At 40.9% G+C, this 15,420-nt stretch overlaps 1 protein-coding gene across 4 annotated transcripts in view; it reads right to left on the bottom strand.

Moving 5' to 3' along the window:
• Positions 1-15,420, bottom strand: part of NOX4 (NADPH oxidase 4) — an 83,228-nt gene that overhangs the window by 20,149 nt on the left and 47,659 nt on the right. For all 4 annotated transcript variants that reach the window (XM_029048519.2, XM_039914973.1, XM_039914972.1 and 1 more), the window contains 2 exons: positions 8,574-8,634; positions 120-201 (listed from right to left, as the gene is read on the bottom strand). In XM_029048519.2, coding sequence (XP_028904352.1) covers positions 120-201; positions 8,574-8,634 — 143 coding nt within the window. The remainder of the gene's footprint in view (positions 1-119; positions 202-8,573; positions 8,635-15,420) is intronic.

Here is a 15,420-nt window from a genome sequence, read left to right as displayed (position 1 = left end):
CAAGACTGCACGGTACGTGACTACCAACTGTTAGACCGTACTCTTCCATGCCCACAGTAAACTCTCAATTAAATACAATTGATCGATTGGTCTCTCCTTGGATGAGGGAAGCCACTTACTTGGGATAATTCCTAGGCTGAATGAAGGGAAGGATTTCCGAGTCCTGACTAGAAGGAGGAAGTAGTAAATCCCGAAATCTTTCTGCAACCAAAAAAAAAAAAAAGAGAAAGAAACATCAGGTAGCACAAATTGCCAAACCATGAAAAGCTCTCACAGACAGATTTGTTTTTGAAGATGTGGTTTCCTCAGAGGGTGAAAATGCAAAAGTCATTGCACACAAACTTTATTATGTGACTTATTTTACTAGTAACTTTTCCCACCCTGAATGCCTTTTAAATCTTATTTTTTCAACTTTATTTTCATAGTCATGTTGCTCCATGGGCACTAAATCCTTTTCATTTTTACTGTAGCAATCATTATTTCCGGGAGGGTAAAAAAATGTTGAATGTAAAGTGCTAGTAAGCGATTACATTAAATATACAAAAATGTAATTCGTTAAAGTGCTGGATGTATTTTTTATTTTTGCTTGGCACAGATACCAAGTGGAAAGCTTTTTTTCTTCAGCCTCACTGACTTTAACCAAAGCCACTTATCAGTACAGACAACCTATATGAGCACAGCCAAAATATATGGAGCTTCCATGTCTATTACTGACCAGGAAATACGCAAGAGTGAGAGACTGAGAGTGAAAGAGAGAGCGAGAGAGAGAGAAAGAGGGAGAATAAAGTGCTTTTCATAAAACCACCAGCAATGAATCATATTTACCGAGTGCTTACTGTGTGCAGAGCGCTGTACTTAGCACTTGGGAGAGTACAATATATCAGAGTTAGTAGACACATTCCCTGCTCACAACAGTTGAAAACAGTTGCAAAATATACAACAAAGCTTCAGTTCAACAACTTTTCAAATCACTACTAAGAAAAAATAAATCTCTCCTGAAAAGAAAATGACTGATGTTTTTCAACTCTAGGTTTTAGATTAACATGCGGGTGGGAGGAGGGGCGATGAGGGGGAGACAATGAGATAAAACATTCCTGAATGCTGACAGCATGACACAAAACTGAAAATCAAATCCTTGGAAAGAAATTCTTTGCACCGCTCTTAATGGATAGAAAATGTCTTTTTATGGTACTTGTTCAGGGCTTACTGTGGGTCAAGCAATATTCTAAGCGTTGGGGTAGATACAAGTTAATCAAGTCAGACACAGTCGCTGCCTCACATGGGGCTTACAGCCTGAATAGGAGGGAGAACAGATACTGAATCGCTATTTTGCAGTTACCGAAACTGAGGCACAGATAAGTTAAGTGAGTTGCCCAAGGCCACAAAGCAGGCCAGGGTTGGAGCCGGGATTAGAACCAGGTCCTCTGATCCCAGGCCCCTGCTTTATCCATTAGGCTACGCCACTAGGGTATATACACCAGTGCTACGGGAACTTACCTTAGCCCTGACAAAAAAAAAACACATGTGCACTAACTTAGTTGAAATAGCTTGGGCCTGAGGGAAGAGTGAATATTAAAGTGCTTCGGGGGGACAGACCCAGGGGCACAGATGATGCAGAAGGGAGGGCTTAAGCAGAAAAATGTGGGGTTAGTCAGGGATGGCCTCTTTGGTTCAAGGATGACACAGCCAATAAGGAGACAGCATCCATAAGCGTGTCTTTGCTCAGAATATCTTGCACACATGAACATTTTACCACTAAAAGCAAAGCAGTGCCTAGAGGGTAGAGCCTGGGAGTCAGAAGGACCTGAGTTCTAATCCCAGACCCATCACTTGTCTGCTCAATGACCTTGAGCGAGTTACTTCGCTTTCCTGTGCCTCACTTACCTCATCCGTCAAATGGGGATGAAGATTGAGAACCCCATGTGGAATAGGGACTGTGTGGGACCTTGTATTTACCTCAGCACTTAGTACAGTATCTGCCACATAGCAAACACTTAACCACAATTATTACTATTCTAATTAGTAAAGCTGACAGTTCAGGACCCCAGAACTAGAACTCATCAGAAGGAAAGAAGGGTTTTCCCTACTTGAGTCGTATTTTCCGACAACTTTTTCTTTCGGTTGCATCTGTGGGTGCCTTTCACTGAGCAACAGTCCTCTGTTGCTATAGTAACATATGTATTTAATGACACACGGGGCTCTGGCAAATACAGTGAGATTCACACTGCTTATCATACCCACAGCATCTGGTTGCACAAAACTATATTTTGGTAAAAATGCCGTCTGATGGAATTGAGGCAGCACACAAATTTAATGAGGTGGCTGATAAAATCTAGGTTGCCTTGTCACCAAATTATTCCTTCCGAAATTGTTGAAAAACAAACAACTATTAAGATATGAGTGAAATCAGGCAGATGAAGAAATCAAATTGAACAATAAATAAGGCACCAAAACTATAGAGACTAAAAGGCAAAGTGTTCCATCCTTCTTGAGGCTCTGAAGGTACAGAGAATCCTCTTAAAGCACAGGGTTATAAGAAAATTGAGTTTTGGGAAAGTTGTATAATAAAGTTTCCAAAGTACCACAGTGTTTTACAGATGAGGAAACCAAGCACTGAGAAGTTCAGTGACACGCATAAGGTCCCACAGCAGGCAAGTGGCGGACCCAGGATTTGAACCCGGGAACTCTGGACTCTCAGGCCCATGCTCTTGTTCTCTCTTTTTTTTTTTAAACAATATTCTTTTAGTGCTTACTATTTTCCAGGTACTGTACTAAACACTGGGGTAGATGCAAGACAATAAGGGTGGACACAGCCCTTGTCCTAGATGAGGCTCACAGTTTTAATCTCCATTTGACAAGGCCTGTGCTTTCCCCACTAGATCTCACTACTTCTCCAGTTGGGGACAGCCCTTCCCAATTTGCTCCCTATAAACACAGGGTGAGCAGAAACCTCACGCACTCTCCTTCATGGTCACGGGTCCCTCCAGAGCTAACGAATACCCTCAATCCCACAAACTGGGTGCATATGCACAACAGTTTGACACAACGCAAAAGAGAAATGGGAAAAATATAACCCAATATAGCAGGTGTGCAATGCACTCTATCCCTTATACCCACAAACATGCACATTATCAAGGCTACTTTAAGAGTCATATTTATTTACGACTGTGTGCAGAGCACTGTACTAAGCACTTGGGAGAGTACAATATCACCAAGTACGGTAGACACTTTCCTTACTTTATATGACATCATTTTAAAAAAATCTCTTTCTGGCTATTCTTTTCTCCTTAGAGGATGAGCTCTCCTTCCTCCGTTCAATTTTCCTCCCAATTCCTTTGTTCTCCTCTAATAAAGAACTGCCTGATTCCATGGAAAATAAAAAGGAATTAATTTTACCTAACCTCTCTGGTCTGGTGAATGGTATTTTTAAACCAATCAGTCATCTTGTAGGACTTAAAATTAGATGATTCCAAATTTCACAAATGAAAAGAATTTAATGGACTCAAATTAGTCTCAGTGGAAAGAACCCGGTTGGGTCCTATTTTTGTCCTTTTGTTATTGCTAGTGGCTTGGTAAAAAACAGCCTTCCAGAAACAAAGTAGCCTACAGGAAAATTCAAAATGGACTTCTTAAACTAAATAATAATAATTATAGTATTTATTAAGCACTTACTATGCGCCAAGGACTGTACTGTGCGCTGGGGTGGATATAAGCAAATCGGGTTGGACACTGTCCCTGTCCAACGTGGGGCTCACAGATTGAAACTCATTTTAGAGATGAAGGAACTGAGGCACAGAGAAGTAAAGTGACTTGCCCACGATCACAAAAAAGACGAGTGGCGGTGCCGAATTAGAACTCATGACCTAAAGTGATCCAACAGATCCACGATTCTAGACGACTTTCACTTTAAACGTGAATACTTATTCTGGCCACCGGATTTAACTCAGAAACAACAACAGAAACTACTGTCTGAAGGATACATTTTCAAGGAAAGCAGAAATAGAATAGTTTTCGATTATGTACCTTTGAAGAAAAAGGCTGTATGTTCTATTTTTCAGAAAAAAATGCTTCCTGAACAATCGATTTTATTTATTGAGTTTTTGTGTGCTGTGCACTGCACTGAGTCCTTGGGACAGTACAGTCCAACAGAGTTGGTAGACACATTCCCTGCCCACAGCCAACTCAGTGGTCATTCTCAGTATGGAAAGCCATGTGGAGTAATCAGAATATGTTGTTTCTAAGTCACTTCCTACTTTCGTTCAAATTCTGATCGTTTACTGGGTATGATTATCAATCAATCGGATTTCTTGAGCACTTACTGTACGCAGGCACTGCACTAAGCAGTTGGGAGAGTACAATTTAACAGAGTTTTCCTTGCCCACAAAGGGCTTACGGTCTTGAGATTACAGGAAGAAATCACAATTTTTCCCAAGGCCTAAATGCATCCCATCTGAGTTCCTGTTGCATCTTGTAGAATCCTGAACCACTGGCATTGGAAATCTTTTGAATGGGAGGTTATCAGTCATTCCTCAGGGCCTACTGGATGATTCAAGTTCCCTGTGATAAAAACCATGACAAGGGAATGTGGGGAGCTTATCCTTTTGCTTTACAAAATAAAAATGAGCCTATTGAATAAAACACCCCATATTATGGCTTGCCTAGAAGCGATTATTTCCATTCTAACAGAAATAGGAATTTCATTAGAGCTATTGTGGAGATAGCAAAGGGAAGGTGCTCTCCACTAAATCACTGAAGCTTTTGTTCCTAATGATTAAAGCAGTGTGGGCTAGTGGAAAGAACCTTGGCTCTTTCCATCAGAAGACCTGGGTTCTAATTCCACCTCCATTACTTGTCTGCTTTATGACCTTGGGCTTTAATTTCTCTGGGCCTCAGTCCCTTCTAGACTGTAAGCTCATTGTGGGAATCCAAATCAGGTTCCTCAACTCAGATTTCTGCCCAGATCTGACAGTTTCCAGTCAGAGTGGGAAAAGACACAAAATGGTGTATTTCTAACCTGTTACTTTTTGGACCCTGCCCTTCTCCCCAGCCACCCAAGTTCCAATCTCCCTTTCAGTCCCTGTCTCCTCTTTGCCCTTAAACTCAAAATGAAAAAGTAGTACCTATGATCTCACTAACTCCCAGTGAGCTCTGAACAGGAAAAAGGAAGACACATGGCCAGAGAATAAAGTTCCCCATACAAATATTGCTGGTCAAAGCACTGACTAAATATAGCTTTTTGCAAATTTCTAGGGGATTGTAAAGTCAGAAGAGGGCTGGTTTAGAGTGTCAACAAATGAAAAGATGTGGGGGGTGGGGAGGGACATCAGGAAAATTTAATGGACTGTGTGGGAAGAGAGTAATGCAAATCTCAGTTCTGCCTGGGACCTTTTGACTTCAACAGCTGGGAAAGCAGAGCCAATAGATTATGTTGATGCTCAAAAATTGGATGATCCCATCTGACCCAAGATAGTGGACTGTGAATAAAAAGAAGAGTTGCAGACAGCAATGCCTCTTCTGTACTGGAGAGACATTCTATTTGGTGGGAAGCTCCTATCCATAGGTTCCTTTCTGAGGCTCACTTGGGCAACTACATATCTTTTTCAGACACAAGAATACCACCACGGGTGAGAAAACCAATTAATCAGCAACTTCTTTGTAAAGGAAGGAAAAGAGAAACACATCGGAATCCATAAAAAAACAGCTTGGTCACAAGTGCCCCTCTAGACTGCAAGGTGGTTGTGGGCAGGGGACATCTCTATCAACTCGATTGTACTGTACACTCCCAGAGGCTTAGCACGGGGCTCTGCATACAGTAAGTGCTCAATAAATACCACTGATTGGATGATGAGTGGTGAGGTCCATGAGAAACAACTGTTTTTGCTCTCATTATCTTGTCTCTATCCTAGTGCTTGGCATGGTGATTTGGTTCATAGTAAGCATTTAATAAAAACCATCATTGTTATAAGAAGGAAAGACTGTAACCAGGTTGAGGGATCCACATGGTCACCTAGGAGTGGTTTCTGATGGATCTTGTCTTGTTGCCAATGCCTAAGTCAGCCATTTTCCACATTTCTTCCAAGGATCAGTCGTTCTTTATGCTCTCTCTATCCCTCATCTTCTACCCACAGTACCCAACTCAACAGGATGCTAATGGAAGATTTTGTTCCCTTCTTTCTCTGCACTTCTCTTCCATCCTTGCTTTGCTGGATTTGAGACCTCTCCCCTCTTCTCTCTCTCCAAACCTGAGAACTAGTAAGGCATCCAATCAATCAAAAATACTTACTGAGTGCTTACTATGTGCAAAGAACTGTACTTGGGAAAACTGAAGAATTTGTTTCACTTGAGAAAATACAATAGAGTTAGTAGATATGATCCCTGCCCTCAAGGTCTAGTCGGGGAGACAGACATTAAAATAAATTACAGATAGGAGAACCAGCAAAGTATAAGTACGTAGGTGATGTGGGGCTGGGGTGGGGAGAGAATTGAAGTGCTTAAGGGGTACAGACCTAAGTGTGTTTTTGATGCAGAAGGGAGGGAAAATAGGGTGAGGAAGTGAAGGTTTCATTCTTGTTTGTCCCTGGATCTTGGTGGCAATTTAGTAGGATGACTGGATTGTTCTTGGTGGGTTTCAAACCCATAAGCCCCCATAAATACATAATCCACCTGGGAAATCAGGACACTGTAAATATTCACAATATTTACCTACATGCCCCTAGCTACCTGTGCTTTTCAACAGTGATGCCTGACAACTATAAAAAAATCCTTTTCCAGTATTTGATAATAAAAAGGTTCAGGAAAATAGATGCACTATTTACTTTTACATTTTTTTTAACCAAGCAAAAATAATTCTCTCAAAGAATTAACTGTTAAACCTAAGCGGCATTCAAACAGTTTTTCACCGACAATTAGATTGCCTCGGTTGGCCCAGTTATTATTGATAAGGTCAATGATTCCCTTTCAATTTTCTGAGCGCTGGAATAATTTCCCCTCCAATTTACCATAACAAACATACAAAAGAAAATATTTCTCAATATCAAGAGAATAATAGTTCTTTTCAGTTGTTTCCAAGCGAGAGTCCAATGAGGGTCATTCAATTCTGTTGTATCGTCTCAATTTGCCCATGAAATGTCCATTAGAATTTTCTAAACTGCATTCTTTTCCAACCGCACCAAAACCCAAATAGGAGCTAGATTTTGTAAATAATGCAAATAATGTAAATTAAATGGGAAAGCAAGGACATTTCAGATGTGTGTGGAGATTCATGGTTATTTGCACTAGTAACGTGGAGTCTTTTTACAGATCTTCCAATGTAAAATAAAACTAAAAGTTGGGTGTGCCTTCCATTGGGTTTGCACTTTATGGATGGTTTGCAATCAGAGTTGATTTCTCTAAACTCCTACATGTTCCCACACCATCACAGTAAAATAAGAGACAGGAGGAGAAGTATAATAAAGGACAGTAAAATACAGCACAACCAAGAAAAGCTGGTTTGGCCAATTCCAGCTCCTTTGTCAGACTCAGAAGAGAATGCAATTTGCACGGCATTTTTAAGGCACTCAATCACCTTGCCCCTCCTACTTACTTCCTTGATTTCTTACTCTAACCCAGCCCGAACACTTCATTCCTCTAATGGCAACCTACTCGCTGTACCTCGATCTCATCTATCTCACCGCTGACCTCTCGCCCAGGGTTTAGTACAGTGTCTGGCACCTGGTAAGCACTTCACAAATACCATTAAAAAAAAAAGATGGTTAGCAGTATGGCCTAGTGGAAAGCACAGCACTATGTGAGAGTCAGAGGCCGTTGATTCTAATCCCGGCTCTGCCAGTTGCTTGTTGTGTGACCTTGGACAACTCACTTGGCTTCTCTGTGCCTCGGCTACCTAAGCTGTAAAATGGGGACTAAATCCTCCTCACTTCAAGATAGACTGTGAGCCCCAGTTGGGGCAGGGACTAGAAGTTCCTTCTCAGTGTGAATCATGTCTATCAACTCTACTTTAGTGTACTTTTCCAAGCACAATATATACCACTGATGAGACTGATAGGTATAATTATGTCTAAAACAGAAAGAAACTGAAGAATTTGAAAAGATGGTGGGAGTTGGCAGATGAGAGAGAATGGTGGTGTTACTAGGAAACAAATACATGTTGGGTCTATAGGTTGTTCTTCGTTTATTAGCTTGTATGTACTCTGAGGCCAGAAATATTAGTCTTTGCTCTTGCTGTACTCTCCCAAGCACTTACAAAAGGGTTGTGTACACAGTAGCTACAGAGACAGCTAGTGGAAAGAGCATGGAGCCTGGGAGTCGGAGGACCTGGGTTCTAATGCCAGCTCCACCACTTGCCTGCTGTGTTATCTTAGGCAAGCCACTTAATCTCTCTGTTCCTCAGGTACCTCATCTGTAAAATGGTGATTTAGATTGACATGGACTGTGTCCAACCTGAACACTTCAGATCTACCTCAGTGCTTGGCACATAGTAAGTGCTTAGCGAACATCATTAAAAAAAGAATACCACTAATTATCAAACTAAAACAACTGTGCTGCCAATTAGCATCCCAGAGTCTTTTACTCACCTGTCCAGTCTCCTACTATTTTAAGATGGACTCCGAATGTTGATTTGGTTTCTGTGGGACACTAAAAAAAAGGAAGAAAATTCAGAATCATTTCAGAAAGATAATTGTTCCCATCTGAGATTAAAATGTATTTTGTAATTCTTAAAACATTTGGGAAAAAATCTGTACCAACAGGAAGAGAACTAACAACCTATAGATACTTATTACTTGTAAAGCAGTATAAAATCTTTCCAATAAGACCATCCCCAGAAACATATAAAGTCCTAAAAAAGGCTAAATTATATTTTTAGAAATAAATATTCAGAAGCAATAACATTCCTACATTTCTAAAGGTTATTCTATTCTAATGGTAGTTCACATAAACATCCTATTGCATATAATCACAATGGTCCAAATTCAGATTCCTCTTGCTATAAATTTTTTTAAATTCTAATTCACATTGGCAAAGGTGATTTTTTTTTCATTTGGGGGGTTAGAACTTCTACTGGACAGCTGAGTATACCTGATTTCAACTCAATAGCAAAATTGGAATGCGAAGTGAGAAAGAAAGGCAATTATATAGGAAAAGTGGGGAGAAGGAAGTGTGAAAGATGGAAGGAAGGGTCAAGGGGTAAAGGCTGGAGGGAGAAGGACGGGGGTAAGAGTGCAAATGCTCTCAGTTCAGAGCTGGCAGGCACTCTGAAAAATGTCCTGTTCTGACCAGTGGACAGAGGTCCTCTCACAATGTCTCATTTCTGTTCATTCAAACCTGCGTTAACCCATTTCAGTCTCTTGAGACCGAAAATTCTTCATGTTTTCTCACTCTGTCATAAATTTATCTTGAGATTATGAAACCGACACTTAAAAACCCTATATCCAAGAGATTGGACCATCCGTCCTAGACAAACTGAAAGAAATGTTGCTTGCCAAGAAAATTCAATGAAGAGAATTATGCAAGAATAGCTCGGAGCAGGCTTGATGTTCTATTGGAAACCCAGATCAAAGAAATTTAATTAGAAAAATGTTAAAATGAACTTAAATAACAAATATGTAGACCAACACACACTGCACAGGAACTTAATTTTTCTTTCATGCTCCTAGCAATTTACAAATCTGTTTCTAATCAGCACTTGGACACACAACTCTGATTTCTTTGATCATCCATATAGTGTTTCCCAGAAAAAAAAAAAACAGCCAGAACTATCAATTCCTACTTCATTCATTACTTGAAAATTCACATTTTAAATATTTGCGTTATATATTACCAGAAAGCCGAGAATTGGTATTTATTACTATTTTGTCTAAAATGTCTTTTTCTATAATGTATACATGCAAGAGTAATAATGAAATAAATACTGACATAGTCTAATAAATGCTTTGGCAGCAAGAGCCAATTAAGACTGGGATTCGCCAGTATTGTAGAGAAAGAATTTCTTCTCCCTTGCCGATTTATTTGAATTAAAAAAAAAACTCCAATGCCTTCATGATTCATTTTTTAAAACATCCCACTGAATTCACGTAATGTCCCAGATGGAAAGACCATCATTCAGCATTCCTGGAATTACTGTTATATCACTGGAAGAAAGCCACCATCATACAATTCCATGAGATAAAAATCTATTATCCTTGAAGATTTTCCATTTAAAAAACATTTAAGTCACCACTTTGACTAGGTATGGGCAACTGGAGAATTGAATTTGGCCATCTAATGTAGTAATGCCTCAAAAATGGGAAGATGAAAATTTCCATCACCATCAATAAAATCATCTTTAACTTTAATAATAATTCTAATAATGATGATAACAGTATCGTCGGTGATATTCATTGAGAGCTTAGTATGTGCAGTAAATATTAAGCGCTTTGGAGAATACAACATATGGGCAGACATGTTCTCTGCCTTCAAAGAATTTACAGTCTAAACGCCTAGAAAATAACAGTTTTTATTAGGCACTTACTATGTGCCAAGGACTGTGCTAAACTCTGGGTTAGGTAGACTGTAAGCTTGTTGTGGGCAGGGAATGTTTCTACCAACTCTGTTGTATTGTACTCTCTCAGATATTTAGCACAGTGCTCTACACACGGTAAGCACTCAAATACCACTGACTGATACAAGAAAATGAATCAATGTCCCAAAAGAGGTTCACAGTTTAAGTGGAAAAGAGAACAGGCATCGTATCCCCATTCAACAGATGAGGAAACTGAAGGTACAGAGAAGTTTAGTGATTTCCCTGGCTCAGTCAACCCATCAATGGCATTAGTCCCTCTGGACTGTAAGCTTGTTGTGGTCAGGGAAGGGGTCTGTTTATTGTACTCTCCCAAGCTCTCAAATACGACTGAGTGCTTATCGTGTGCAGAGCACTGCACTAAGCAGTTGGGAGAGTCATTCATTCCTTCAATAGTATTTATTGAGCGCTTACTCTTCGCAGAGCACTGTACTAAGCACTTGGAATGTACAATTCGGCAACAGATAGAGATAATGCCTGCCCATCGACGGGCTTACAGTCTAATCGGGGGAGACAGATGGACAAAACCAAGACAACTTAATCACAATAAATAGAATCAAGGGGATGTACACCTCATTCACAAAATAAATAGGGTAATAAAATAAATAGGGTAATAAAAATATATACAAATGAGCACAGTGCTGAGGAGAGGGGAAGGGGGAGGGGGAGGAGCAGAGGGAAAGGGGGCAAAGGGGGCTTAGCTGAGGGGAGTTGAAGTGGGGGCAGAGAGGGAGCAGAGGGAAAAAGGGACGCTCAGTCTGGGAAGGCCTCTTGGAGGAGGTGAGCTCTCCAATACAACAGAATTGGTAGACACATTCCCGGTCCACACAGTCTAGCACACAGTCTAGAGGGACCACCCAGCCGGCAAGTGGCAGAGCCAGGATTAGAAATCTAAGTCCCCTGACTCCCAGGTCTGGGATCTTGCCACTCGGCCGTGCGGCTTTTCCCAGCTTCTGAAATTCAGGCTTGAGCCCCGTTGCCGTTTAATGAATGAATTCTAGAGTTGCCATAATTTTACTCCATCCGATCCAGCCACGTAAGGGAAGAGCAGCATAACTACAGGAAAAAGCAGCACAGAAGAGGTAAAGCCAAGCCAGCTCACCCCAGCTGATGTAGACCGTCTTAGATTTTTACCCTGGGCGAAAAGGACGGGGGAGGGATTGTACACTCTAACGCCAATCAGTCGGAAAATAAACGTCTTTGAGAGTCGAATGCGGCAATTGCTTATCTGGTTTTCATTGAAAACTGGACTGAACATTCCTAAACAATGGGTTGTGAAATCAGAAAACAACCTAGAAATGTGAGGTCAGTGGTAGGCATGCTATGTAAAGAACACAGACAATAAGAAAATAACAGCTAGACTTAGGCCTGACTCATGGAAAATGAAATATGTGAAACTGGGTTATTCAAGTCTAAACTAATGAATCACACAACTTAGAAGACAGATGTCAAGGGGAGGAAAAAACTTTTGTATGTTTGCACGGAGATTATAAAAGCAGAAAGTATAGGGCCTCCTAAAAGAGTAAGGCTCTTAAGGGTTTTTAAAATTCAGACTTACCACAATGGGTACTTTTCTTGGTGGTTTCAAGTGAAATGGGATTAAGTTGAAAGACTATTAACTAGAAGCGAGAACTTAAATTAGCCTGAGGCCCCGGGATTTTCCGGCAATAGAAGGTCTTGAGAATGAAGTATGGTGAGCCATATGCTCAAAATAGATTCCCCAGCACTGCACCTCAGATTGAGCTGGCATTTTTTGGCATGTTAAAAACACCACAGGATACAAAATTGGAAAGTCCCACAGCCAGTCCTATGACCTCATCTGCCTGTGAACTGTCCATTTAGGATTGATTAAACGGTAAGTGGGTGAGTAAAACTCAGAGCAACAAATTTATACCTGCACTATTGGAAGCCAACTAAGTTAAAAAGAAAAATCCAGCGCGTGCTCCCAGAAATAGCTAGGAAGCAGTCCTTCCTAATCCCAGATTAAGGGAGAAATGCCTCTCTTTGGTCCAAATCCAATCCACGACCCCATATTCTTGCTCAATTAATCAATCAATGGTATTTACTGAGTGCTTACTGTGTAAAGAGCCCTGTGCTAAGCACTTGGCTGTACTAAGCATTCCAATCCGAGGCAAGGAATTAGTCAAACGGTCTCTCGTTCTCCCCCACCATGCATGTGGAAGGAAAACTGCACAGTAGTAGATATCCATATTGGACATGTAGGACTGAGCAGTGAAGGGCACTAAAGCCAGTTTTGCCACCGTAATAGCATTATTAAAACTCAGTTCTACCCTAAAAGAAGTGGGAAGATACGTAGAAAGAGCAACCACAAATATCTAAATGCTGATGAGGATGCTTTAAACACGCGACTGGAGCATTCAAACAAACAGAAGATACATAAAAAAGCAATGCAACATAGTAAGCACTGAAATACCACTAATTTTATATTACTATTCATCTCCAAGATGGAGAGGTTGGCCTAGTCAGCAACTCTTAGTGGAAAGAGCTTGGGTCTGAGAATCAGAAGACCTAGGTTCAATTAACAACTCTGCCTGCTGTGTTGCACTGGGAAAGTCACTGAACCTCCCTGGGCCTCTGTATCCTCATCTCTAATAAGAGGATAAGAAATATCGGGCGTCCTATATGAGTCAGGGTCTGGGTGGGATCTGATTATCTCGTATCCACCCCAGCACTTAGCACACAGTAAGCATTTAATAAATGCCATAAAAAAGGATGAGGATTAAAAGGCTTTCCAATGTTCAAACAGCTGGACCGTTACACTAGCAAGTATGGGCCTCAAAATGTCATTCTATCTAGTACCTCAGTGAAATTTCCAGACTAATCCAGACCAACTCTCTGAGATGCTGCCAAAGTCAGTTTTCTGACTACTAACAGATGCTATAGCAGTTCTCTTAATAGCAAACAGACAAACCTACTGCATTGAATAATTTGACTCTTCGAACTGTAAATTATCAGTGTCACTCCCAAATATCTACGTCTTGTAAAACTACTTTATAATTCCCACTTGTAACAGCCGGCAAATGAAAATGTTATCAGTACCATTTAAGTTGACTAAATCAAGACATCAGTTTCTTTTCTTAGACCAGCTATGTTTATCACGGCTGGAAAAGAACTGAGTTTCCTGCAATTGCTTAGCAGGTTTTAGTCCCCACGAAATAACATCAACCATGTCATCTTTGTGGAACGCCACTCTAAACTGCCTCAAAGACCCAAGTCATTTAAAAAGCTACGTGAGCCCACAGAGAATCGACAGCTAAAAACATACTGCTCCCAGGAAGCCGTTTCTTGTAAACAAGGAAGGCAGAGGAGACGTTTTAAAGACGTGGTCGAACAAAGCCTCGGCCCCAGTGCTGCATCCCAGATGAAAACTGGGAGTCAAATGTTGACCATTAAAAGAAGAGGAGAAAAAATTAGAGCAGGGTGGCATGCTGCTACTCACAAAGGAGTGGCTCTTTTTGAGCAAAAGCTTCATAAGGAAGGAGAGGCAAGGAGAAAGCAGCACCAAGCGCTGCGAACGTTCAATGTAGCACAAAAAGGGACAGTCTTTTTGTGTTCATAATTTTGCCAGGACTGTAGCCTTTTCAGTCACATGCACTCATAGAGGGGTTTCACCGTCACTGACGTCGTCAGCCTTTTTGACTACGAGGGGTGAGGGTATCTGTGCAAATGTATGGGGCTCGCAGTTTAAAGAAAGCATACAGGGGTGTGAACCCCACGTGGGACAGGCTTGTATCTGACCTGATTAACTTGTATCTACCCCAGCACCTAGAAGGGTGTTTGACACAGAGTAAGCACTAAACAAATACCATAATACGTGTGTAAAAAAGTTCTGAAATGAACAGCAGTGGTATTTATTAAGCACTTAGTAATAATAATACTATATTGCCCACGGTCACACAGCTGACAAGTGGCAGAGTGGGGATTCGAACCCATGACCTCTAACTCCCAAGTCCGGGCTCTTTGCACTGAGCCACGCTAAATGACCTCAACCACGCTGAATGACCTTGAACACTATGCTAAGCATCGGAGGATACAAGGTAATCCGATCAGAATAAGTCGTTATTCTTCAAAGCATTTGCAATCTAAGCAATAGGGAAGGCAGATGGCGTATCCCCATTTTACAGATGAGGAAATGGAGGCCACATGCGGAAAAGATCACAGCAGCCCGGTGACAGAGCTGGAATTAGAGTCCAGGACTCCTGAATTCCAGTCCCCTGCTCTCTCCACCAGGCAACTGCTGTCGATCCAACTCCAGGAGTCAGTCGGGTTATAGTGTGCAGGAGTGGGAAGAAACGATCTGCATCTGTACACAAGTGCACGGTGTTGGAATGGGTGAGTCCTGCAATGCAACATGAGGGTTTTCAAGAACACCACCCTAGTGTTATAGGAGACAGGGTAAACAACAATTTCATTCTCCTAAGCCAATATTTATCTTACTGTCTGGAGCATGGAAAGAGCATTAATTGTCCTAATACAAAGAAGGCGTTTAATTGGAACTCCAATGGAAACATAAAAAATCATTAACAGAGTTATCATTTTGAAGCCTCCATTCAACTTCACATAATATTGCTTCCTAATTTATGATTCCCCTGAGTGATCCTTGCCAAACATGAAAATATTGGATTTCCCCAATTTTATAGACTCTACATTGAAAGACAGGAAGATTAATTGACTTTAATAATGTCCCTGATTAATTTTTAATTTCCCCATTTAATATCCATCCCCCCAGCCCAACATACTATATATTTTATAGTAACTTGTTTCCTCCTATTTCTAATTCGTTTAAGTGTGTTTCCCCTGTGTTTTTTATGGTATTTGTTAAGTGCTTATTGTGTTTCAAACAC

This window comes from Ornithorhynchus anatinus, chromosome 20 (genome assembly GCF_004115215.2).
Source record: "Ornithorhynchus anatinus isolate Pmale09 chromosome 20, mOrnAna1.pri.v4, whole genome shotgun sequence".
Taxonomy (NCBI): domain Eukaryota; kingdom Metazoa; phylum Chordata; class Mammalia; order Monotremata; family Ornithorhynchidae; genus Ornithorhynchus; species Ornithorhynchus anatinus.
The sequence above is the reverse complement of the archived record's forward strand: the minus strand, read 5'-3'. Positions and strand labels throughout refer to the sequence as shown.